Genomic DNA, 23,042 nt, shown 5'->3' on the forward strand with positions numbered 1-23,042 from the left:
AAAATAGACAACACTGGTATGTAGTCCTGAAGATGAGAATAGTCATTAGCTTTGATAGTGAATACTTACTGCAAAGGGGCCCAAGGGAAATTTTTGTATGATAAATGTTTTGTAATTTTGTAAGTGAAGTAGTTTCATAAATGCATGCATAGGAAACAATTTCAATTTATACATTTAAGGTAAGTTCATCTTACTATCTATAAGATATTTCTCATATCATAAAGGGAATTAAAAACAGGTTAGGAAAAAAAGAACCAACAAAAACAATGAATAATGTGGTTTAAAAGTTACTAAGATGGTATCCTTTCAACAGTACAGGTAATAAAAGAAAATGTTTTGACACATTGTGGAAACAATATTAATTATTATAAATCAATATCTTGCTTTGTTTCTTTATTAGAAATTTTTTTTTTCTCCCATGAGGGGTCTCTAGCAGACTGTTAAGTTCTTATAGCCAATGTCTAATTACACACTTCAAGGTAAAAGTAAGCCTGGGGTAAAGGAATTCTTGGTTATCTGGGCTTAACAGATATCCTGCAATTTGTTCATTGCTGTTGTTGTTTTTTAATTAGTCTATTGATTTTAGTGGCATACTTGTTTCTAATTTGACCTCATGTGTTAAAATTAAACTAGCAATACACTATAATTAAACGTATCTTCCAGTTTATATGATTTTTTCAGCAAAATAATCTTATTTACTAGCAAATTCTTTATTACTTAAGCTCTTTTTCCCTGGCACTAACACCTGCATAGACAACCATATTTTAGAAATAGAAATGTAGTTTAGAACATTTGACTTTTAGTCTACATTTTTCTATTAATTTTATATATCAGCTTATCAGTTCAAACTGAGACACACAGTCATCAAAGTTATAGGTCATTTCACATGACTAGATAGAGCTTTAATCTCATTTGACAAGGTAATGTGTCAAAATTTTGAGGAAAATTACTGTCTACTGTCATAGTTTTATTAGAAATAAAGTTGATGACTAATAAGTATTCCAAAAGTTTTATTCATCTAACAGTATTCTTATTGTTTTAAATTTTTTAATTTTTTTATTTTTCATCATAACAGTATTAATTATTTTTACAACACACCCAGTGCTCCATGCAATCCGTGCCCTCTCCAATACCCGCCACCTGTTCCCCCAACCTCCCACCCCCCGCCCATTCAAAACCCTCAGGTTGTTTTTCAGAGTCCATAGTCTCTCATGGTTCACCTCCCCTTTCAATTTTCCTCAACTCCCTTCTCCTCTCCATCTCCCCTTGTCCCCCATGCTATTTGTTATGTTCCACAAATAAGTGAAACCACATGATAACTGACTCTCTCTGCTTGACTTATTTCACTCAGCATAATCTCTTCCAGTCCAGTCCATGTTGCTACAAAAGTTGGGTATTAATCCTTTCTGGTGGAGGCATAATACTCCATAGTGTATATGGACCACATCTTCCTTATCCAAAGAGGCAACCCACGGAATGGGAGAAGATATTTGCAAATGACAGTATAGACAAAAGGTTGATATCCAGGATCTATAAAGAACTCCTCAAATTCAACACACACAAAAGACACAAATATCAAAAAATGGGCAGAAGATATGAACAGACACTTCTCCAATGAAGACATACAAATGGCTATCAGACACATGAAAAAATGTTCATCATCACTAGCCATCAGGGAGATCCAAATTAAAACCACATTGAGATATCACCTTACACCAGTTAGAATGGCCAAAATTAGCAAGACAGGAAACAACATGTGTTGGAGAGGATGTGGAGAAAGGGGAACCCTCTTAAACTGTTGGTGAGAATGGCAGTTACTGCAGTCACTTTGGAAAACAGTGTGGAGATTCCTCAAGAAATTAAAAATAGAGCTTCCCTATGACCCTGCCATTGCACTACTGGGTATTTACTCCAAAGATACAAATGTAGTGAAAATAAGGGCCATCTGTACCCCAATGTTTATAGCAGCAATGTCCATGGTTGCCAAACTGTGGAAAGAACCAAGATGCCCTTCAACGGATGAGTGGAGATTGATTATATATATATATATATATATATATATATATATATATATATTAGTTTAAAGAATGTTTTAAAATTTTATTACTGAGTAGTATTCTACTGTGAATGTACTCTAATATTGTCTACATATCTCTTCAGATGACCTAAACTAACATAACTGGTACTGGGAATGATCTGAGAAAACAGGTGATAAATGGGGATTGTGGTTGTTTTATTCACTATCTGGTATGGAAATAGGACTCTATAAAGTGGTAGATGGGACAGACAAGTCCTACCATAATATAAATGCCTGATAGCTTAAGACTTCAGCGGTGGTGGGGTGCCTGGCTTGCTTAGTCAGTGTAGCATGCAACTCTTGATCACTTGATCTCAGGGTCATGAGTTCAAGCCCCACTTTGGGAATAGAGCCTTAATTAAAAAAAAAAAAAAAAACAGACAAAAACCTTAAAGATTTCAGTGGCAATGACCTGAGAAAACATCTTGTGGAAAAGCAATGCTAGTGCCAGTGAATGATCCGGTCATTTGGAATTTAAGGTGAGAAACATTTCTGTGAGTAGTGGACTTATTTACTTATTGCTAAGTTGTACTGGTGCTTTGGAATAAGAAATGGAAGGCCATAACAAGTGGTTATAATTTAAAGATAGGGACATAAGGAACAAAGACATCCTTATCTCTTGTACTAGAAGTACCAAAGACAGTGTGTTGTTAGTGTGTTAACTCTCACAGAGTTAACAACTCCAACAAAATATAAACAGTTAGGCAAAGCATGTGTGTTTTGGTAAGGTCAAGGCACTGGAAGGAAAAATCTAGGACCCTAAAATCTGGAATACATACATCTAGATAAATGCCCCGGAATACATTGGCTCTGCAAATTCCTGCAAATTTTTCCCTCCCCAGGAATAAGCAGGCAGCTTCTTGGCAGTGGTTTTTGTTTTCTCACTCTGTGCTGAACTTGATTGGGGTAAGGAATAGGGGAAATTCTAGAATCTCTTAGACCAAGCTGTATCTACATTCTCTCCTAGCTGCTTAGACTATGTGAGAAGCATCAGAGCTTCAGTATTGGTGAAAAAGAAACTAGTTCTTCGGGAAGCTGGAGAGAAGCTATGGTGTTAGATGCATGGATTAACTCTTATACTCCTCAGAGAGAAGGTGAGAGCTAGGATTTTTTAGTGTACCCACTCTGTGCTGAGCAGTGAGGAAGCTCAGTGGTATCTACTAGCCCAAGCTACTGCCTCTGTTCTCCCTCAGACAGCTAGAAGGTGCCAAACATGTCAGAGCTCCAAAACTGACAAGATAGAATCTAGTCATCAGGAAGCCCCTTCTGAAAAGCTGGGATACTGGACAAGTGAACAAATTCCTTTCCTCCCCTTGGTGAAGCTGGGATTTAGGGAGTCTCTTCCTATTTATATGATGCCGTGATAGGGGCAGGGTCTCTGGTGAAAGGGTGTCCCTAATCTTAAATGCTTCAGTGAGCCCAGTTTTGCATTCTTGTGCGTTGCAGGAGACTTTCAATTATTTTTTGATTGTTCTCAAAAGTAATTTTTGCATGAAGTGCGGATGAATTGATGTGCTTATGGGGTTAAGGAGGGATTTCCTATTCTTCCACGTTGCTGATGTAGCTCTAGCATTAAGTATTGATGCATGGTGCCATGTGGTTGAGTCTTGAAAACATTAGGCTAAAGGAGAGAAGCCAGTCACGAAAGACTGCATCCTTGTTTTCCTCCCCCCACATCTAGGTAACCATTAATCTATTTTGTACCTCTAAAGATTCGCCTGTTGTAGACACTTTATACAAATGGACTCATGCAATCTGTGGTCTTTTGTGCCTCCTTTCTTGTACATTACCTAATTTTTCAAGAGAGTCATGCATGTTACAGTATCTGTCAGTACTTGATTCCTTTTTATTGCCAAATAATATTCCATTGTATAGATATCCCCACCTTTGGTTTATCCATTCATCAATTGATGAATCCTGTTGTCTTTTTCAAATTTTTTTTTTTTACTTTTGTGAATAAAGCTGCTGTAACCATTCATATTCATTCAGTCTTTCATGTGGGCATGTGTTTTCATCTCTGTTGTATACATATTTGGAGTGAAATTGCTAGATCACATGGTAACTATATGTTTAACATTTTGAGGAAACTCTAGAATTTTCTCCAAAATTGTTGCACCATTTTACATTCCACCAACAATGTATGAGGGTTCCAACTGCTCTGTGTACTTGTCCTTTTTGATTATAGCCATCCTAGTGGATATGAAGTGGTATCTTCTGTGATTTTCATTTGTATACCCCTAAGTGACTAATGATGTTGAACATATTTTCATGTGCTTATTGTCTGTTTGTATATTTTTGTGAAGACTTTTTTACTTAATTCCTTTTCCCATTTTTAAAATTATTTGTCTTTCAATTCTAGAAATGTGTTTTTTATGTATTCTGGACCCATGTCTCTTAAACAGATTCATGACTTACAAGTATTTGTTCCCCATTCAAGCATTGTCTTTTCACTTTCTCCAAACTGTCATACTTGCTGGGATATATTTGTTTGTCTTGTGATTTTTGATTGTGAGTTTTTGTAAAACCTTTCTGTGAGAGTTCAGTGAGGTCTGTTTTCAGGAAACTTTTTTCTTTCCAGTCTGTATTTGTTTAATTGTGCCGAAGGCCTGAGCCTACACCCTTAAGTAGCAAGTTAAAAGAAAATTCTCACACTGATGTTTGTGAATATGCAAAGGATATGATGATAAGCCTAGCCTTCATGAAAGACCCATTTATTTTCAACTACATCCAGAATCAAGTTTGGTTAACATTTTTTTCCTGTCTGTCTGTTTCTGCTAGCCAGACAGTCTTCTAATATTCTCTCTCTCCCTCCCTGCCCCCAGAAAATACATGCACATTGAGTGGCCTCCAATCACTCTCTATCCATGTTAGGACCCAAAGCCCAATCCCCAGTACTCTCCCAAATTTGTACAATCTCTAGGCAACAGTATTCTGTAGGTGTTCTCAGAGTAGGCAATGGTTCAGTGCTGGCTTATCCTCCTGGAATGGAGCTGAAGCTTCATACAACACTGCAGATGTGATTTGTTTACTTCCTCTTAAAATCTGTAATTGATTTTAAAGGTTATTTTAGATGATTCTATCAGTTTTAGGTGCTTGGTTAGCAGAATGTTTAGGATTTTGAGTGTCCTATACTGACAGACACAAATATCTTATGTAATATTTTATGAGTTGGAGTGTAATCCCATCTACCACTGTATGCACATTTTTCCTTATAAATGGTTATCATTTATTTAACATAGGGTGTGTTATTATGTAAGACTGACATTTTATATTTACTGTGTAGAGATAGAGTTGAATATAATCTTCATAACAAATATCCTCAACTTGCCTTATGTATTTCCTTCCATTTGCATCAAATTTTAATTTGTTCCATGTCCCTTTTCTTTAATAACAAGGCTCTAATCCATATAATTCAATTACTAAATATGTGAGCAATATATACCTTTATGTACTCCAATTTTTTAACAGATATCTCACAGTAGAAGTGCATGTATTTCTTAGTTGTAGGTCAAATTAAATAATATTCTGTTAGAATATAGTTATTTCATCTTTTCTTTCTTCATTCAGTAAATATGTATGAACTGCTGGGTGCCAATATGTATGCTAGATATTGGAGATACATAAAATTTATTGCAAAAGACAAAGTTGACATTAACCTATAAATATACAAATAATATTACCATTTTTATGCAAAGGATGGAAATTGCAGAATCTATAAAAAAATTGCAGAAATCTAAACTGGCCAAGAACATATAGGAAAGGTGTTCTAAAATATAATACTGGATATGGGTTCTGTACTATAAGAGGAAGTTTGCTGGGTGAAGAAGCAATGGAAGATTATTCTAGGTGAAATATAAACTGAAGGGGAAGAAAGCAGAGAGGGAGACAAACCATGAGAGGCTCTTGACTCTGGGAAGCAAACAGGGTTTCAGAAGGAATAGGGTAGATAGATGGGGTAGCCAGGTGATGGGTATTAAGGAGGGCATATGTTGTGATGAGCACTGGGTGTTACACACAACTAATAAGTCATTGAACTCTACATCAAAAAATAATGATGTACTATATGTTGGCTAACTGAACATAATAAAAAAGTAAATGGAAGGCAAGTAAACAGTAAAAAAAAAAAATGATCTCTACAGTCTATTTAAAAAAAAAAGGAAAAGAATGTCAGTATAAATCTGACATTTTGAAAAAGTAGATTAGAGATGAATTCCAGAAGCAGGTTGGCTTTTGAAAGCCCATTAAGGATATGAACCTTCTTCTTAATGCCAGAAAATAGTTTTAGCCATGGGAGAAACATTGAGAATTGCATTTTAATTTCATCACTCTGAATGCTTTTGGAGAATCCATTCAATGGAGGGAAGAATTTATACGATGGTTTAAAATCAATTAGAAAACTGTTGCCTAGAGAAGACAAGAATTGTTGGTGTCTCGAATTAAGAGAGAGTACTTAAGATTACCATCAATGAGTATGGGATTCCCAATACCATGCACTGCCACCTCTTCAACACTCACAATCAAGTCAGGTTTAACTGATAATTAAAATAAGGATTACAAGCTTATCAGAGGCAATTTTAAGTGTAGTTTTATGTAAAGCTCTTGGAAAGAATAAATTACATGATATAGTACCTAAAACCAAGAAATATACTTCTGCTTTTAGTTATTGAGGTTTGAAAGACAACTGTGCATCCTTACGATATTTTTTGGAGCACTTGGTTTCAAGGCTGCTTTTTGTAGTTCTGCTGAAACTTTCCTTGCATTGGTGCCTTCCCTCTGGTATATTATTCTTTTTATTTTATATTCACTCTACTGTCAAACTTTATTATTATTTTTTGTCTCATTGGATCAAGAGATTAGAATATCTTTCCCACTGTTCACATTATTTCACTCATGATTGAAATGAGGTATTGCTACCCCATGTAAAGATAGTATAACTTTATGAATGTTGTTAACAATCCACATCAATTAAATCATTTCTATTAGTATTCACCATATTTTAATATTTATTTCTTCACTAATAAATATATATTGAATATCTATAGAAAAGTGCTCAGTGATTTAAAATGTTTATTTTCCTGTAGGTCATTCATTATCATTATGAGCTTTAGCAGTAGTAAATGTGAATTAAAATATTTTATAATGTTCTGCACAGGTATGGTTCTGGACTAGTCACTCTAACACAAGAAAAGTGAAACCATGTATTATATACAATCTATTCAGCTTCTGTTAGCACAGTATTTTAAAGTTGTGTTAATTATATGGTGCTCAGATCTAGAAGTTCTGTATAGAGATAACATGTTGGAACTGTAATTTTCTCATGGCCCCTTGCATTTTCTGATTTCTCAGAGTGTAAATAATAGGATTCAGTAAGGGCGTGATAACAGTGTAAAATACAGCAAGGACTTTATTGCCAGCAAAACTGTTGAATGGCCAGGCATAGATAAAGATACAAGGTCCAAAGAACAGAGTGACCACAATGATGTGTGCAGACAGTGTGGACAGAGCCTTGGAGAGCCCTCCGGATGATCTTTGTTGTACAGTGATCAGGATGACAGTGTAGGAGACAAGGAGGAGGATGAAACAGATGAATGAAAGCAGCCCACTGTCAGCAATGACAAAGAATTCCAGGGTGTATGTGTCCATACAAGCAAGCTTAATCACAAGGGGAAGGTCACAAAATATATTGTCTATGACATTGGGGCCACAGAAAGGCAAGTTTACTGTTAATACCATCTGGCTCATGGTGTGTACAAACCCAATTATCCACGAAAGTATCACAAACCCACTCAGCAGCCTCTGGCTCATGATTGTCCTGTAGTGTAGGGGTTTGCATATGGCTACATATCTGTCAAAGGCCATGGCTATCAAAAGAGTCATCTCGGCACCCCCAAAGAAGTGCATAAAGAACATCTGGGTCATGCAGCCCCATATGGAGATGGTCTTGTGTTCATTGAGTAAGTCTGTGATCATTTTGGGTGTGGTGACAGTGGAGAGACACATATCCAGAAAAGAGAGGTTTCCAAGGAGGAAGTACATGGGAGAATGAAGAGTGGAACTAAATGTCACTGTGACCATAATGAGAATATTTCCCAACACAGTGGCACTGTAGATTAAGGAGAATGTTGCAAAGAAGAGAATCTGAAGTTCCCATCCTCCAGAAAATCCTAGTAAAATAAACTCAGTCACTACAGATCCATTTTTAGGATCCATTTCTTTGATTCAGAAAGGCTCCAGAAGTTCTTTTATACAAAGAGAATAAATAAAAATAAAGCCACAATTAGCACTGATGATTTCCTGTTTCTATTTGATGAATAATAGTTGAACTTATGAAAATATATAATATTAATCATATCAGCATCACTCTCTATAATTTGAAATTAATTTATGTGTCACATCACTTTGAAACAGTATAGCTATACAGCAATTAAAAAGCATATGAAGGAGTAGAAATTTTATTTTCTATTTTTTATTCTGGTAAATGACTCTCTTTTATCAATTGATCTTGATGGTTACTAATTTGCTCATGTGGAAAAATTAGATAAGTAGTTATATTAGTATTTATTTTGCCTCGAGATTATCATACAACAATATCTAAGAAATATGCAATTTGAAAGATAAGGAAATTGTATTGTTGTGTATCAGTGAGGTAACTTATTAAGGTCATTCCATGTTTCTAAAATGAAGAAAGAAATATAAACACACACACACACACACACACACACAACATAGGGCTAATTTGTATATGAAAGAAAGTCCTTTAATTCATCAAAAATTGTTTTGCTTTTTTGGATGCCTGGGTGGCTCAGATGGTTAATCATCCAATTCTTGGTTTCAGTTCAGGTCATGATCTCAGGATTGTGAGATCAAGCCCTGCACAGAGCTCCACACTTATTTGCTTGAGATTCTCTTCCTCTTTCTCTCTCTGCCTGTCCCCCAGCTCACATAATCTAAATAAATAGATAAAATATTTTAAAAAATAATTTTGCCTTTTGTTTCTGTTGTGTAGTACACTGAGAATTTCTGGAAGCATGGATTCATCCTTAGTTCTTTATGAGCCTGTTTTCTCAATTTCATATATTGCTATTGTTCACAGTGAGAAGTGGGTGTGTTTTGTGTAAATGTATGTATGTGATGGTTAAGAAATAAATAGTGAAATGATTCAACCCTAATATACAGATTTTGCTTCAGTTGTAACACGTCATACAAAATTTCCTTTACTTGGTGTTTTTATTGTTCATAGGATCTAGAATGATATAAAATGATCAGTAACAAGTGAGCAGTATGTGCTATACTGTGTTCTAAGTGTTTCATATTTATTAATGCATTTATTAATGCTCATAGAAATCCCATGAAGGCAGTATTATTATTATTATTATTTTGCATATAAGAAAACTAAGGCATAGAAGTATTTAATGACTTACAGTTACACAGCTAACAAAGGTCAAAGCTGGTATTCAAGCCCAGTCAATCTGATTCTGAATCTAGGCCCATTCCAATGTACATGTTAAACCAAATAAAAACATTAAGTTAGTACATGGGAAGAAGAGAATTCAGAGCAGTGAGTAAGAGGAATGGTACTGAATGCAGATAGGAAGGTACATAGAGAGTATCTGTTCTCTTTTCTCCAATGACCTATAACTTTCTCCTTTTTGTTTCTACTTGGGTCCTAGTCAAAATGTCCTACCACCATTCTCCAACCTTTATTCCCTCAACTACTTTCTTATTTAAGATATTATTAAGAACTGGATAATGCATATAAATTAGGGAAAATGAAGATGAAAGTGATGTTCTTGTAGTCAACCTCCAGGACTAGATAGAGTGGATGTTGAATGATAACAGTGGGTCTGAAAGAGGATAGTCACCCAGTGCATGGTCTTCAAAGGGCTGTGTTTCATGATTATCCAGTGAGTGAGCAAGAATTGTGCTTTGGAGACCTTTGTGAAAGTAATTTTTTTTTAGAAAAAGATTTTATTTTTTTGTTTGTTTGTTTAGAGGGAGCCAGTAGGGGGAGGGGCCAAAGGAGAGGGAGAGAGAGAATTCCAAGCAGACTGCATGCTGAGTGTGAAGCCTGATGCAGGGCTTGATCTCACCATTCTGACTGAGATCATGACCTAAACTGAAATCAAGGGTTGGTTGCTCACTGACTGATGAGCCAGGTGCCCCAAAAGTAATTTTAATAATTAGATGCTCTTTGGAGAAATGAGAATGAATATGAAATGAATATGCCAACTACAATTTGGGAATACCTTTGCTACATGGAATTTCATGTCCCATGATACAATAGAAAGACTTGCATATGGAATGAATACAGTTAAGTGCAATGCAGTTAATACATTTTATATGCTTTATATAGCTATTATAAAGCTATTATATAGCTTTATAAAGCTATTTTATAGCTTTATTTGCCTTTTCATTTTATTTTAGAGGAAAAACTGGCATTCATTTATGTTGATAGCTTTCCCAACATTTGTTTCTCTTATTTCTCTTTTTCCTTTCCCAAGCAGATCTCTAAAACTATTTCTTGAGTTTTACACTTAGTATACCTGTTCTTGTATGATGAGTGAATAAAGGCAATATAAATGAAAGGAAAGAATGCATATAGTTTAGACAAAAATTCTGTTAGTGAAGAAAAATTTCTTCCTCTCGAATAATCAATTGCATATTTTATTGTAATAATTTTACTCAATTTATTATGTACTTTGGAGGAAACTGAAGGTAGTATAATTATATATTTAACTAGGAAGGAACTTTGAAATCATTTATTTCCCACAACTTCATTAGTAAATGAAAAATCTAGATCCCCATAAAGTAAATTTTGCAGGTCTTAGACACAGGACTACCCTAAAGAGATGCAGTATTAGGTGAGAGGGTGTATGTGTAAGATTCTGGCCAGGCACAGAATGAGCACCAAGACAGCATGCACTGTATCTGAATCATTCACGTAAATCCAAGATTACAAATCAAGAATTTTCCATGTAAATCCCCATTTGGAAAGGAACAAGCCAAAACTTGTTTTATTAAGTAGTTGGATATGAGCATTTCTGCTCTTCCTTATGTGTATACAATATATATTACTTAATGTAAGACTAACTGATTCAAGTAAATATTTCCTCATTATAGGAACTTGAAGAGAAAAATAAAAATTTCAATCTCCAATGATTTTTGTTTTTCAAAATTTATGCATACTTACTGTAAAATACTGAAGGACCTCAAAAACATTAGGCCAAGTAAAAGAAGCCTGATATAAAAAGCCACACGTATGATTTTATTTCTATGAAATGTCTTCTAAACAAGTCTATAGAGACAGAAAGTGTATCACTGTCAGCTATGGAGTGAGTATAAATGGGCTGTCTTTCCTTTCTGTGATGATAAAATTATTTAAAATAAGATTGTGGTGATGATTGCATAACTTTGTGAATATAATAATAATCACTGACTCTGGTGAATGTTGTGCAGTGTGTAAACCTGGCAATTCACAGACCTGTACCCTTGGGGCTAATACTACATTATATGTTAATAAAAAATTTTAAAAAATCCTCACTGAAATATATATTGAAATCAGGTGAATTTCGTAGTATATGAGTTATAGTTGAGTAAAACTGAAACTACTATATTTTTTTTGCTTTTATTCTTAAGGTTTAAGTATCATTAATATATTAGTTTAGTATTTTTCAATAGTATGCATACTATTGAGCTACTTGTGTTCAAATTTATTGTACTATGAGACAACCAATGACATGCTGCATATCCAATACAACTGTTTCTAAATTTCTTAATGTCCCCTATTTGGATTACATTTTTGACAGCCTTATACATTTGGAAACTACTCTCTTTTTGTTAAAGTTTTTCTTGATATTTTCTGACTATTTAGAATACTCATATGAGTTTCCTGAATTATTCCATTTCCTTCCTTTCCCTGCATATGAACATCTTGGAAGGACTTCTCCCTCTTTATTCCTAAGATATTATTTGTATTTATGGTGTAATGGTCAGTTTTAGGCAGAGAGATTCTGCCTATTCAGCTCTGGTCATTAATTCTCCCCCACCTGCTTTTTCTCCAGCATTCATTATGATGTGCTTATTTACATGTATTGTTAGCACCTGAAATGATGAAATGAAAAATACTGCTATTGTGTTTTTAAAAAATTTAAAAAGATGAATTTCTAGCTATTATGTTGTTTTCAATGCTAGTGTGAGTTACCAGGATCCTCACAATTTGCTTTTCGTAATTTTAGTCATCATTTTTAATCACTGACTATCTCCTGTCATGTTTTACTCATCAATATCATGTTGAGAGCATATATTCTTTAAATTTGTATAAAAATTCTTGGTTATACATCATTGTGTTACAGTATGTGATCTCCCAGTGAGAGAGGATTTTTTATGAGATTTTATTCTTTGAGAGAGAGAGAGAGAGAGAGAGAATGCATGTAAATGGAGGGTGGAAGAGAGGGAGGGAGAAGCAGACTCCCTCCTGAGCAGGGAGCCTGATGTGGGGCTAGATCCCAGACTCTGGGATCATGACCTGAGCTGAAGGCAGATGCTTAACTGACTGTGACACCCAGGCAACCATGAGAGAGGATTTAATGTCCCAAAATCCACAGCCTTTTCCTTCCAGCCAACAGAAAATTAATTAAAATACTGTTTTCAGTAAATTAAACCTCTAACGAATTAGCTCTCTATGATGTTTCCACTTACCAGTTCTAAAGGCAAAGTATGAAGAACAATATGTTCACTAGCTTAATCAAAATTAAAAATCTGCTTTGCACTCTCTGCGATGCTCTGTATATGGATGTATATACTATTTTCTGCTTCTTTTATAAAGATGTGAATCACTTGAAGGCAGATGTGTTGGAGCTCTGGGAATCCAAATTTCAGTGGGAGTTGTTACAGCATGGTGGCTGCTGCCTTAGTATGACCAGGAGAGATGTTTACTCTTAATTTCTAGCCTTGCAGCACACTGTGGTTCTCTTGGAGTATTGGCTTGATTACAACGGATGTGAGAATGTTAGTTGGTTGGTTGTGCTATAGGAATTGTAGACATCTTTGAACTAATGGATGCTTATTTTCCCTCATATTACTCCAGACTATCCTCTTACCTTCTTTATAACAACACTGGACGATTTTTAGATAAATAATCTTCAGACTTCTCTGAGTATAACACCCTTAACATAAAAATAGATATCTGTATGTTATAAATTTACTACTGACAGCATATATTATGTACAACATTATTCAGGAAGTAGAAATTTTAAAAGGGAATGTTAAAATAAATTATGGTAAATAATTTAAAATTTGAAATGATACAACTGTTTTATGGTCACCAAAATTTAATAATTATTTTTTTAGTGTATGAGATTTTTCAAGAATACCTAAATGGCCCCAAAAAGATTCATAGTCATTGTCCCTTTTACTATAAAATGCTTGAGTAAATTCTTGTTCCACAAGTGTTTCTTTTATAAAATTAATCATAAATGATGATCTTGGCATACTTCACATCACAGGATTCAAAGTTTATTTCAATAACTTGCCAACAAAAGATGTCACAAATAACTTTCAAATTGGTTGATATCGCTCTCACTTCTTTTTTTTTTTTTGAGATTTTATTTATTTATTTGACAGAGAGAGATCACAAGTAGGCAGAGAGGCAGACAGAGAGAGAGGAGGAAGCAGGCTCCCCGCTGAGCAGAGAGCCCGATGTGGGGCTCGATCCCAGGATCCTGAGATCATGACCCGAGCCAAGGCAGCAGCTTAACCCACTGAGCCACCCAGGCGCCCTCACTCTCACTTCTATGGAAGTTCTTATTTAATTCCAGTCAAATTCACTGCTTAACTCAAAGGTTAATGTAGTTTTTGTCATAGGCATTGCATTTATTATAGGAATCAGAGTTGGTGAAAGACTATTAGGCACAGATGTTAAAATCATCCATACTTTGTATAACACAAGACTCCTTGCTGTAAGACAAATCTGATTCTACCACAAATAATTAAACTTGCAAATAATTAGAAATAGTTTTCTTTATAAGTTTTGATATTGTCTGCTGATAAGATATGCATTTTATTTATTACCATATTGACTATTTAATCCATTTTTAAGTGGCCAAAAGGATAATTATTTTCTCAGTAGATTGTGGCTTTTACACTTTTTGTATTAGTCAAAAACATTCAAGAACACTTTACTACATTTAGTGAAAAATCTAAACCATTTCTTAATTGGTGAGTATTAATATTACAATTTTTTTAAATTTCTAAAGATATTTATTTTAGAAAGAGATTGAGAGAGAGAGAGAGTGAGTGAGTGTGAATCAGAAGAGGGACTAAGGGAGAAGGAGAGAATCTAGGCTGACTCCATGGTGAGCCTGGTGTCTGACCCAGAGCTTGATATGACCCTGACACCATGACCTGAGCTGAAATCAAGAGCTGGACACTCAGTCTATCAAGCCATCCATATACCCCAATTTTATGTCTTTTATTTTTACTTTTTTTAGTTTATGTTTTATTTATTTTCAACATAACAGTATTCATTATTTTTGCACCACACCCAATGCTCCATGCAATCTGTGCCCTCCACAATACCCACAACCTGGCTCCCCCAACTTCCCACCCCCACCCCTTCAAAACCCTCAGGTCGTTTGTCAGTGTCCATAGTCTATCATGGTTCATCTCCCCTTCCAATTTCTCTCAACTGCCTTCTCCTCTCCATCTCGCCATGTCCTTCATGTTATTTGTTATGCTCCACAAATAAGTGAAACCATATGATAATTGACTCTCTCTGCTTGATTTATTTCACTCAGCATAATCTCTTCCAGTCCCATCCATGTTGCTACAAAAGTTGGGTATTCATCGTTTCTGATGGAGGCATAGTACTCCATAGTGTATATGGACCACATCTTCCTTATCCATTCGTCCGTTGAAGGGCATCATGGTTCTTTCCACATCATCCACTTTTATTTAAACTTTCAATCAATGACAGTTACTTCAGCCTTAAAACTCATCTATCCTGCATTAAAATTAAGACATTCTCCCTTTTTTCTCCAAAAGGAAAGCTAAACATTCTCATAGATTACTATATCCCTCTTAGTATAGTGTTGGGATTTCCTCTAGTTTAGTTATAATCCTGCAGGAATTTTCTGTAATCTAGAGACTAAATGGTAAAGTTAATCACCAGCATCTTGGTGAGGAAAGATAAAAGAAAAAAAATGAATTTGAAATTTTTTAATAAATACCATAAATACACAATTTCACCATAATACACAATTCAGGGAGCAAATATTCTTAGTTACTATAATCATCATTTTCCTACTAATGAGTCATGAGACTCAGTTGTCCATCGTTGTCTTCTTTTACTTCCAGTTGCTTAATTCTCTGGTCATTGTCTGTATCTCTGATGATGGTGATTGTTCACTTGTTGGAGTGAACCAAATTTAAAATGGTATTGACTTATGTCCTTCTCACTTACTTAATACATGAAATATATGTAAAATATGAAATATAAGCATTATTTATATTAGTTATATTAGTTTTAATTATATTGGTTATATTAGTTTCAGGTGTACAATATATTGATTTAGCTGTTCTGTATATTAATCAATGTTCATCATGATACATGTAGTCAACATTTGTCTCCATACAATATTATGCTTGTGCAGTGTTGGTGGAAATGTAAATTGAGTCACCACTATGAAAAACATTTTCATTTGCTTTTATTACTTGGTGTGGAAATATTATGAGGCATCACAGACAATCACTTTAGTCTCCTACATGATCTTCCTTACCCTATTGAGTAACACTAATCCTCGTATACCTTGATAATTGGGATCAGTCTTTTCAGCTGTCTTAATAAGTTCTTCTGTTAAATCAGTGGTTTTAGAAGACTGGAAATGCTAGTGAGTATGTATATTCAGATCAATGGGAAATTATTTTTTCCTCTTGTTGGAAAGAGTTATTTATTGGGAACATGTAAAAGAAGGCACAAGAAAAAAATATATGTATGTTCTTAATATTTAGAGAGAAAATCTGTTGCAAATGCATAGATTTTGAAGTTAGAGGTAGGATCTGATTCTTGATCTAGTACTTAAAATTTCTGTGGCAAGTTCATTAAATTTTATAATGTTCAGTTTTATACTAAGAATATGTTAATAATATGCTCTATTTTCATTGCTGTAAGGTTAAGAGAATGGACATGTGATGTGCCAGATCTTAGAACTCAGTGAATACTAAGTAGTTGATAAGAAGCTGAAAATTACAATATATATGAATGTGATTATATTGCAATGGTTTATATTTAGATGCATAATTCCAGATGTTTGATATCCCAAATATGACTTACGGTTAATAAAAAATCATACACCTCAGTATTTTTGGATGATGATGTCAACAATGATGATGATCCTTTTGATGATTATAATGTTTCAATTAAAAAGTTGTTCTACAGGCAACCATCTCAGGTCCCATTCCTCTTCAGGAGCTTTGTACTATCACTTGACTATTGTTCAGTAAAACTTTGCTTTGCTGCTCACCACAAAAAAAAAAAAAAAGTTTCTGGAACTCACTTGCTTGGTTTTTATTTTTCTTACTGCTTTCATGTCTTTATTCCTGAATGTGTAGATGATTCTATTTTAAAGGGAAGTGAAAAATGTGTAATTCATGGATAGGTTCTTACTTATGGAGACCCTGCTGAATGGTCATATGTAAATAAAGATGCAAGGTCCAAAGAACAGTACCACCGCAGTAGTGTGGGCTGAAAAGAGTGGACAGATCTTTGGAAGACCCACTGGAGGAGTGATCCTGGACAGTAATCAGAATGATGCTATCAGAGATGAACAGAAAGATAAAATATATTAAAGTCAGTGGTCCACTGAATGCAATGACTAATAGCTCCAAGATATAAATATCGATACAGGCAAGTCTGATGACTTGAGGCAGATCACACACACACACACACACACACACACACAACTATTCACAACATTGGGGCCACATAATAGTAAAGTTACTGTGAACACCTTTTAGCTCATAGTTTGCACAAAACCAGTGGTCAGGCAGGACACAAGTACAAGTCCAATGCAAACATGGTGGCTCATGATAGTTTTGTAATGGAAGGATTTACATATGGCAATGAATCTATCAGTTGCTATGGCTACAAGCAACATCATCTCACTTTCACCTTAAAGGTGAAGGAAGAACATCTGGACCATGCAAACTTCTTAAAAGCCTTATAATCAGTAATTAGGTCACAGATCATTTTAAGAGTAGCAAAGGAGGCCAGGGACATATCAATAAAGGAGGGTTTGGCCCATAAGAAGTACATGGGAGAGATTAAGTGAGAGTCCAATTTTACTCCAAAGATAATGAGTTTACATAATACAGTGACTATTTAGATAATTGCAAAGAAAAAACAATCTGTAACTCATGAAACTGTAACTGCCAGGAAAATAAACTCAAGACACCATGGAGTTGATTTTGTTTCTCCATTTGTTGGCCCGTTGGCATATGTTACCTAACACAAAACAAAACAAAACTAAAATAGAATAAAGTCTGTGAATTGAAGTTGGGAGAGGAAATACATATTCAGTTAACTTTATTCTTAAAATCCACTGAAATGTGCAAAAAGAATTGAAAGTGTTGAACAATACTGAGTCCAAAAATTTTTTAAAAAAGAAATGCAAGTTGGTGCAACCACTTTGGAAAACACTGTGGAGATTCCTTAGGGAATTAAATACAGAGCTACCCTATGACCCTGCAATTGCATTACTGGGTATTTACCCCAAAGATACAGATGTAGTGAAAAGAAGGGTAATCTGTACCCCAGTGTTCATAGCAGCAATGGCCACAGTCTCCAAACTCTGGAAAGAACCAAGATGCCCTTTAACAGATGAATGGATAAAGAAGATAGGGTCCATATATACTATGAAGCATTATGCCTCGATCAAAAAGGATGAATACCCAACTTTTCTATCAACATGGATGGGACTAGAAGAGATTATGCTGAGTAAAAAAATTCAAGCAGAGAGAGTCAATTATATGGTTTTGCTTATTTTTGGAGCATAAGGAATAACACAGAGGACATGGGAAGATGGAGAGGTGAAGTGAGTTGGGGGAAATTGGAGGGGGAGATGAACCATGAGGGACTGTGGATTCTGAGGAAGAAACTAAAGGTTTTGGAGAGGAGGGGATTGGGAGGTTGGGTGAGCCTGGTGGTGGGTGTTATTGAGGACGCATATTGCATGGGGCACTGGATGTGGTGCAAAAGCAATGAATTCTGGAACACTGAAAAGAAATTAAAAAAAATAACTTTTGTAGCAGCATGGATGGGACTGGAAGATATTATGCTGAGTGAAACAAGTCAAGCAGAGAGAATCAATTATCATATGGTTTCATTTATTTGTGGAGCATAACAAATAGCATGGAGGACAAGGGGAGATGGAGAGGAGAAGGGAGTTGGGGGAAATTGGAAGGGGAGGTGATCCATGAGAGACTATGGACTCTGAAAAACAACTTGAGGGTTTTGAATGGGCGGGGGGTGGGAGGTTGGGGGAAACAGGTGGTGGGTATTGGAAAGGGCACAGATTGCATGGAGCACTGGGTGTGGTGCAAAAACAATGAATACTGTTACACTGAAAAGAAATTTAAAAAAAATTTTTAATAAAATAAATAAAGAAAAGATATTGCCAAATATATAAAAAGAAATCATAGCTGAGGTTATGAGGGATTTCGGACCAAAATGGAGACATTTGAACAAGATTGAAGTCAGCAATACCTAACTCATATCTCCACTAATCTTGAGAAAAGTGGTTTCTGAGTTGGTGAAAGAATTTAGAAATTCCTTGCCCCCTTTTTAGAGGATAAGGTGTAGATTTATTGGTCATCCATGAACAAAGAAGAGGTTTTATCTTGAAATCTATTTTTATGCTGCATTAGAGTAAGGGGTATATCATTGAAAGAGAGGCTAAATGATTTTCTAACTAAAAAGCAGGACAAAGAAAAATGAATTAAGTATATGGAATATAGAATATGGAGAATCTAGGAGTCAGTTCTGTAGTGGCTGCTGAAAGTCAGATGAGCATCAATAATAAACACTATGAGTTTTAGACAGTTGAGTCTATGGTTGGCCAAATTGAGATGGCTTCTCACCTTTTTCCGTAAGGTGGAGAAATGGCTCAGATGTTTGGGTGTTCTCCAATAGGCTCTGACTTAACCTCCAAGCCTATATGAATTTAGTAGTAGGGAAGTATTATGCTCAGGTATGGCAGAAATAAATGCTTGCTGCTAGTTTCTTGCTGCCTTGGTTAAGTTACCTTCCTTGTCCAGTGGCTAAACATCCTAATGGATTTGGTATAACTTCCATATTATTTGCAAGAGAGTATGCTTATAGAGTTCTGATAAACAAAGGAGCATCTGTAGGGAATAGATCCATGTGCTTCTAGATGACTAAGGCAGACCCATGTGGAATGACATCCATTTAAACGTGAATGATGCCAGCCAGAATTTTTTTTTTCTTTTTGAGAAAGCAAATAAAAGTTTATTGATTAACAAGAAAAATTGTTCATGATATATTATGAAATACAAAAGGCAAGCTATAGTGCAGTTTATACAAGTTGATTCCTTTTTTTGGTGAGCAAAAGAAATGTCTCTGTGCATAGCAAAATGGTCTGGAAATGTGCATACCAAACTGATGACATAGATTATATTTGGGAGGTAGAATTATGGGTAATCATAAGTTTCTTATATATGCTTGTATGCCTCTTCCATTTTTGATAACAAGGATCTATTAGTTTGGTAATTAAAAAATAAAATAAATCATTTCATGGGTCTCCTGCTATTCAAATTATGAACCTAAGAAATTGCAAATAAATGGACTGAACATTCTTTTTGATGAAGAATAAGGTACTCAATGTAAACACGAAGTACTGGACACACAGCTTTATGGGGAAGAATTAGAATCAGTCATACCCAGGTAAGGATTGATGAGAAATCCAGGGAGTAGAGATGGTCCCTTTTCCCCAGGGGTCCTCAGTCTTCATTTAACCAGGAGAGCTTGTTATAATACATAGTGCTTAGCCTTGGCCCCAGAATTTTTGATTCTGTGGGTATGGGGTGGGGTGAAGGGTTTGTATTTCTAGTAAGTTCCCTACTGCTTGTTTGAGAACCAGCCACACTTGGGAGCCCCAGCCCCAGCTTGAAGTTAATACAGAATAATATGTTCACATGGCGTGGCTACTATACAGCTATTATTTGAAAATTGGAAAGAGCCTGGCCCATAAAACCATTTAGGCCCAGAGCTTTTGAGGACTGTTACTCAGACTTTATTTGTCATGCTATAGTCTCCTCAAACCAGCCAAAAATATTGAAGCAAAGTATCAAGAAGGTAGGACAGGGGCTCTTGCATCTCTCCCTCTAACTCAGGTTTGACTTAACCATCCCCCCAGAAGATGGCTGTCCCAGCAGAGTCTGGCTTGTGCCAGCAGGTGTGATGCTTTAGTACAACTGTGGTCAGGCCATTTTCCAAGCTCATGTGGCCACCTGTTCAGGTATATGATATTGAAGGTCACTATGCCACTGCTCTTTATTCTGCTGCATCTAAACCAGGTAAACTGGAACACGTAGAGAAAGAATTGTTGAGAGTAGCACAAATCTTGAAGGAACCCAAAATGGCTGCTTCCATTATGAATCCCTATATAAAGGGTTCCGTGAAAGTGAAAAGCCTAAATGACATGAGCACAAAAGAGAGGTTCTCTCCTCTCATATCCAACCTGATCAATGTGTTTGCTGAGAATGGTCGCCTGGACAAAACCCCTGGAGTCATTTCTGCCTTTTCAAACATGATGAGCATCCACTTGGGGAGAAGTACCGTGCACAGTGACCACCACATCTCCTTTAGATGAAGCCACTCTTACTTAATTAAAAACAGTCCTGAAGAGCTTCCTAAGTAAAGGCCAAGTCTTGAAATTGGAAGTTAAGACTATCTGTCAATCATGTGTGGAATGATTGTCCCTACTGGAGAGAGATACACTGAAATGTCTGTGAAAACCAAGATCCAGAAGCTGAACAGGGCCATGTGGGAGGTTTTCTGAAAGTGTTGATTTTCTGTCAGTGAAAATTCCTAAACTTAGGCAACAATAAAATGCTTCCTGAACAGAAAAAAAAAAGAAGATAGGATTGATATCTACAAAAAGATAGTAGTAACAGAACAAAATTTCTGAGACTTAAGAAAAATGTGAGATCTGAAAAAATAAAAAAATATGAAAAAAAATGAAGGAGTTTATATCTGACTGAAGATCTCATTCATGGAAATAGACATAATGTAGTTTTAAAATAGTTTGAAATGTTTTAAGAATTTAGAGAAGTATAAGAACAACATAACTAATATACCTTACTATTATTAATAATTAAGAAATATTTTTATTTATATATTTTTGCATCACAATTTTTTAAAAAGATTTTATTTATTTATTTGACAGAGATCACAAGTAGGCAGAGAGGAAGGCAGAGAGAGTGGGAGGGAAGCACGTTCCCTGCTAAGCAGAGAGCCTGATGTGGGGCTCAATCCCAGAACCCTGGGATCATGACCTTAGCTGAAGGCAGAGGCTTTAACCAACTGAGCCACCCAGTCACCCCAGCATCACAATTTAAAATAAAAACTACTGGTATAGGTAAAGTTCATTTATCCCCTTACTGTTTTTGGTGTGGCTTATAAAAATGAATAAATTCTATTATAACAAGATTCTGTGAATAAAATGTTTATTTGCTACTATAAAAATGGTGCAAGCATCAATTTGTTTTCTGTATTTGTAGATATCATTCTGCTTTTTGTTTTTTATTTGTTTGTTTGGTTTTTTAGATTCCACATATCAAAGAACACATTGATGGTTGCCAGAGAGATGGGGTGGGAGAGTGAGCAAAATGGGTGAAGGGGAATGAAGACATAGGATTCCAGTTATGGAATGAATAAGTCATGGGAGAATAAAAGGTACAGTACAAGGTCTATAGTCAATAATATTGTAATAGGGTTTTATGGTGACAGATGGTAGCTGCACTTGAGGTGATCATAGCATAATATATAGATTTGTGCAATGACTAGGTTGTATGCATGAAACTAAGGTAATATACTTAGTGTGAAATATACTCAACTTTTTAAAAATGGTACAATTAATGTAATGTACATGTTTATTTACACGTGAAAGACTTCTTCAAGACTATATCCCTATAAGTAGAATTACTAGGTCATTTTCAACTAGTCTAATAATGTCAAATTCACATAAAAGGGTTGTACAAATTTATCCAGCCCACTTCTTTACAAATCTTTGTGTTTTGTTAGCTCTTATTCTAACCAATATTCCTTATTGAAGGAAGAAAAAAAATGGTTCAATATTAGGAAATATCTAATAGTGATATTAAAGATATAGGTAAACAACAAAAAAATTTTTAATGTCAAAAAATAAACACCCTCTTATTTTTTTCATTTCTATTTTTTAATTAGGCTACACATCCAGCATGGAGTGGAGCTCAATGCAGGGCTTGAACTCCATCATGAGATCAGGACCTGAAGTGGATTAAGAGTCAGTCACGTAACTGAAAGAGCCACCCATGCACCCAAGATTTATTGTCTTTATTTAATATAAAAATATATTTAAATAGGCCCCATGCCCTCTGTGGAACCCGTCAAATGAGGGCCTTGAACTCTCAACCCTGAGATCAAGACCTGAGCTGAGATCAAGAGTCAGACACTCAACCAAGTGAGCCACCCAGGCAACCCTTGGCAATAAAATAAACATCTAATAAGTAGAGAAATATATTAGGTACCTATATTGCAATTTTGTAATTATCTTTAAATTCTGGTAATACTCAGCATAGTCCTTATGTGAATCCAAGGTGAATTTCTGAGATTGACAAGTTTATTCTAAAATGTATATGGAAATGGAAAAGGCCAAGGTGAGCCAAAGCAATTTTGACAAACAAACCTAGA

At 35.3% G+C, this 23,042-nt stretch overlaps 2 protein-coding genes and 1 pseudogene across 3 annotated transcripts in view; 2 read left to right on the forward strand and 1 right to left on the reverse strand.

Moving 5' to 3' along the window:
- LOC309866631 (olfactory receptor 11H6-like) overlaps nucleotides 1-23,042 on the forward strand; it is a gene marked incomplete at both ends in the record, with an annotated part of 134,739 nt that overhangs the window by 30,047 nt on the left and 81,650 nt on the right.
- Nucleotides 7,349-12,865, reverse strand: LOC309867736 (olfactory receptor 4L1-like; the record flags this gene model as incomplete). The annotated part of the gene is made up of 2 exons (XM_082736807.1): nucleotides 12,776-12,865; nucleotides 7,349-8,316 (listed from the first exon to the last, which is right to left on the reverse strand). Exon 2 carries the CDS (start codon nucleotides 8,285-8,287, stop codon nucleotides 7,349-7,351), a length of 939 nt encoding a protein of 312 aa, XP_082592933.1. The 5' UTR covers nucleotides 8,288-8,316; nucleotides 12,776-12,865.
- LOC309867774 (ATP synthase subunit O, mitochondrial pseudogene) lies at nucleotides 20,509-21,150 on the forward strand (annotated as a pseudogene). Its single transcript has one exon. The product of its transcript is annotated as an ATP synthase subunit O, mitochondrial pseudogene (transcript).

This window comes from Mustela nivalis (genome assembly GCF_964662115.1).
Source record: "Mustela nivalis genome assembly, chromosome: 6".
In the NCBI taxonomy this organism is placed as follows: domain Eukaryota; kingdom Metazoa; phylum Chordata; class Mammalia; order Carnivora; family Mustelidae; genus Mustela; species Mustela nivalis.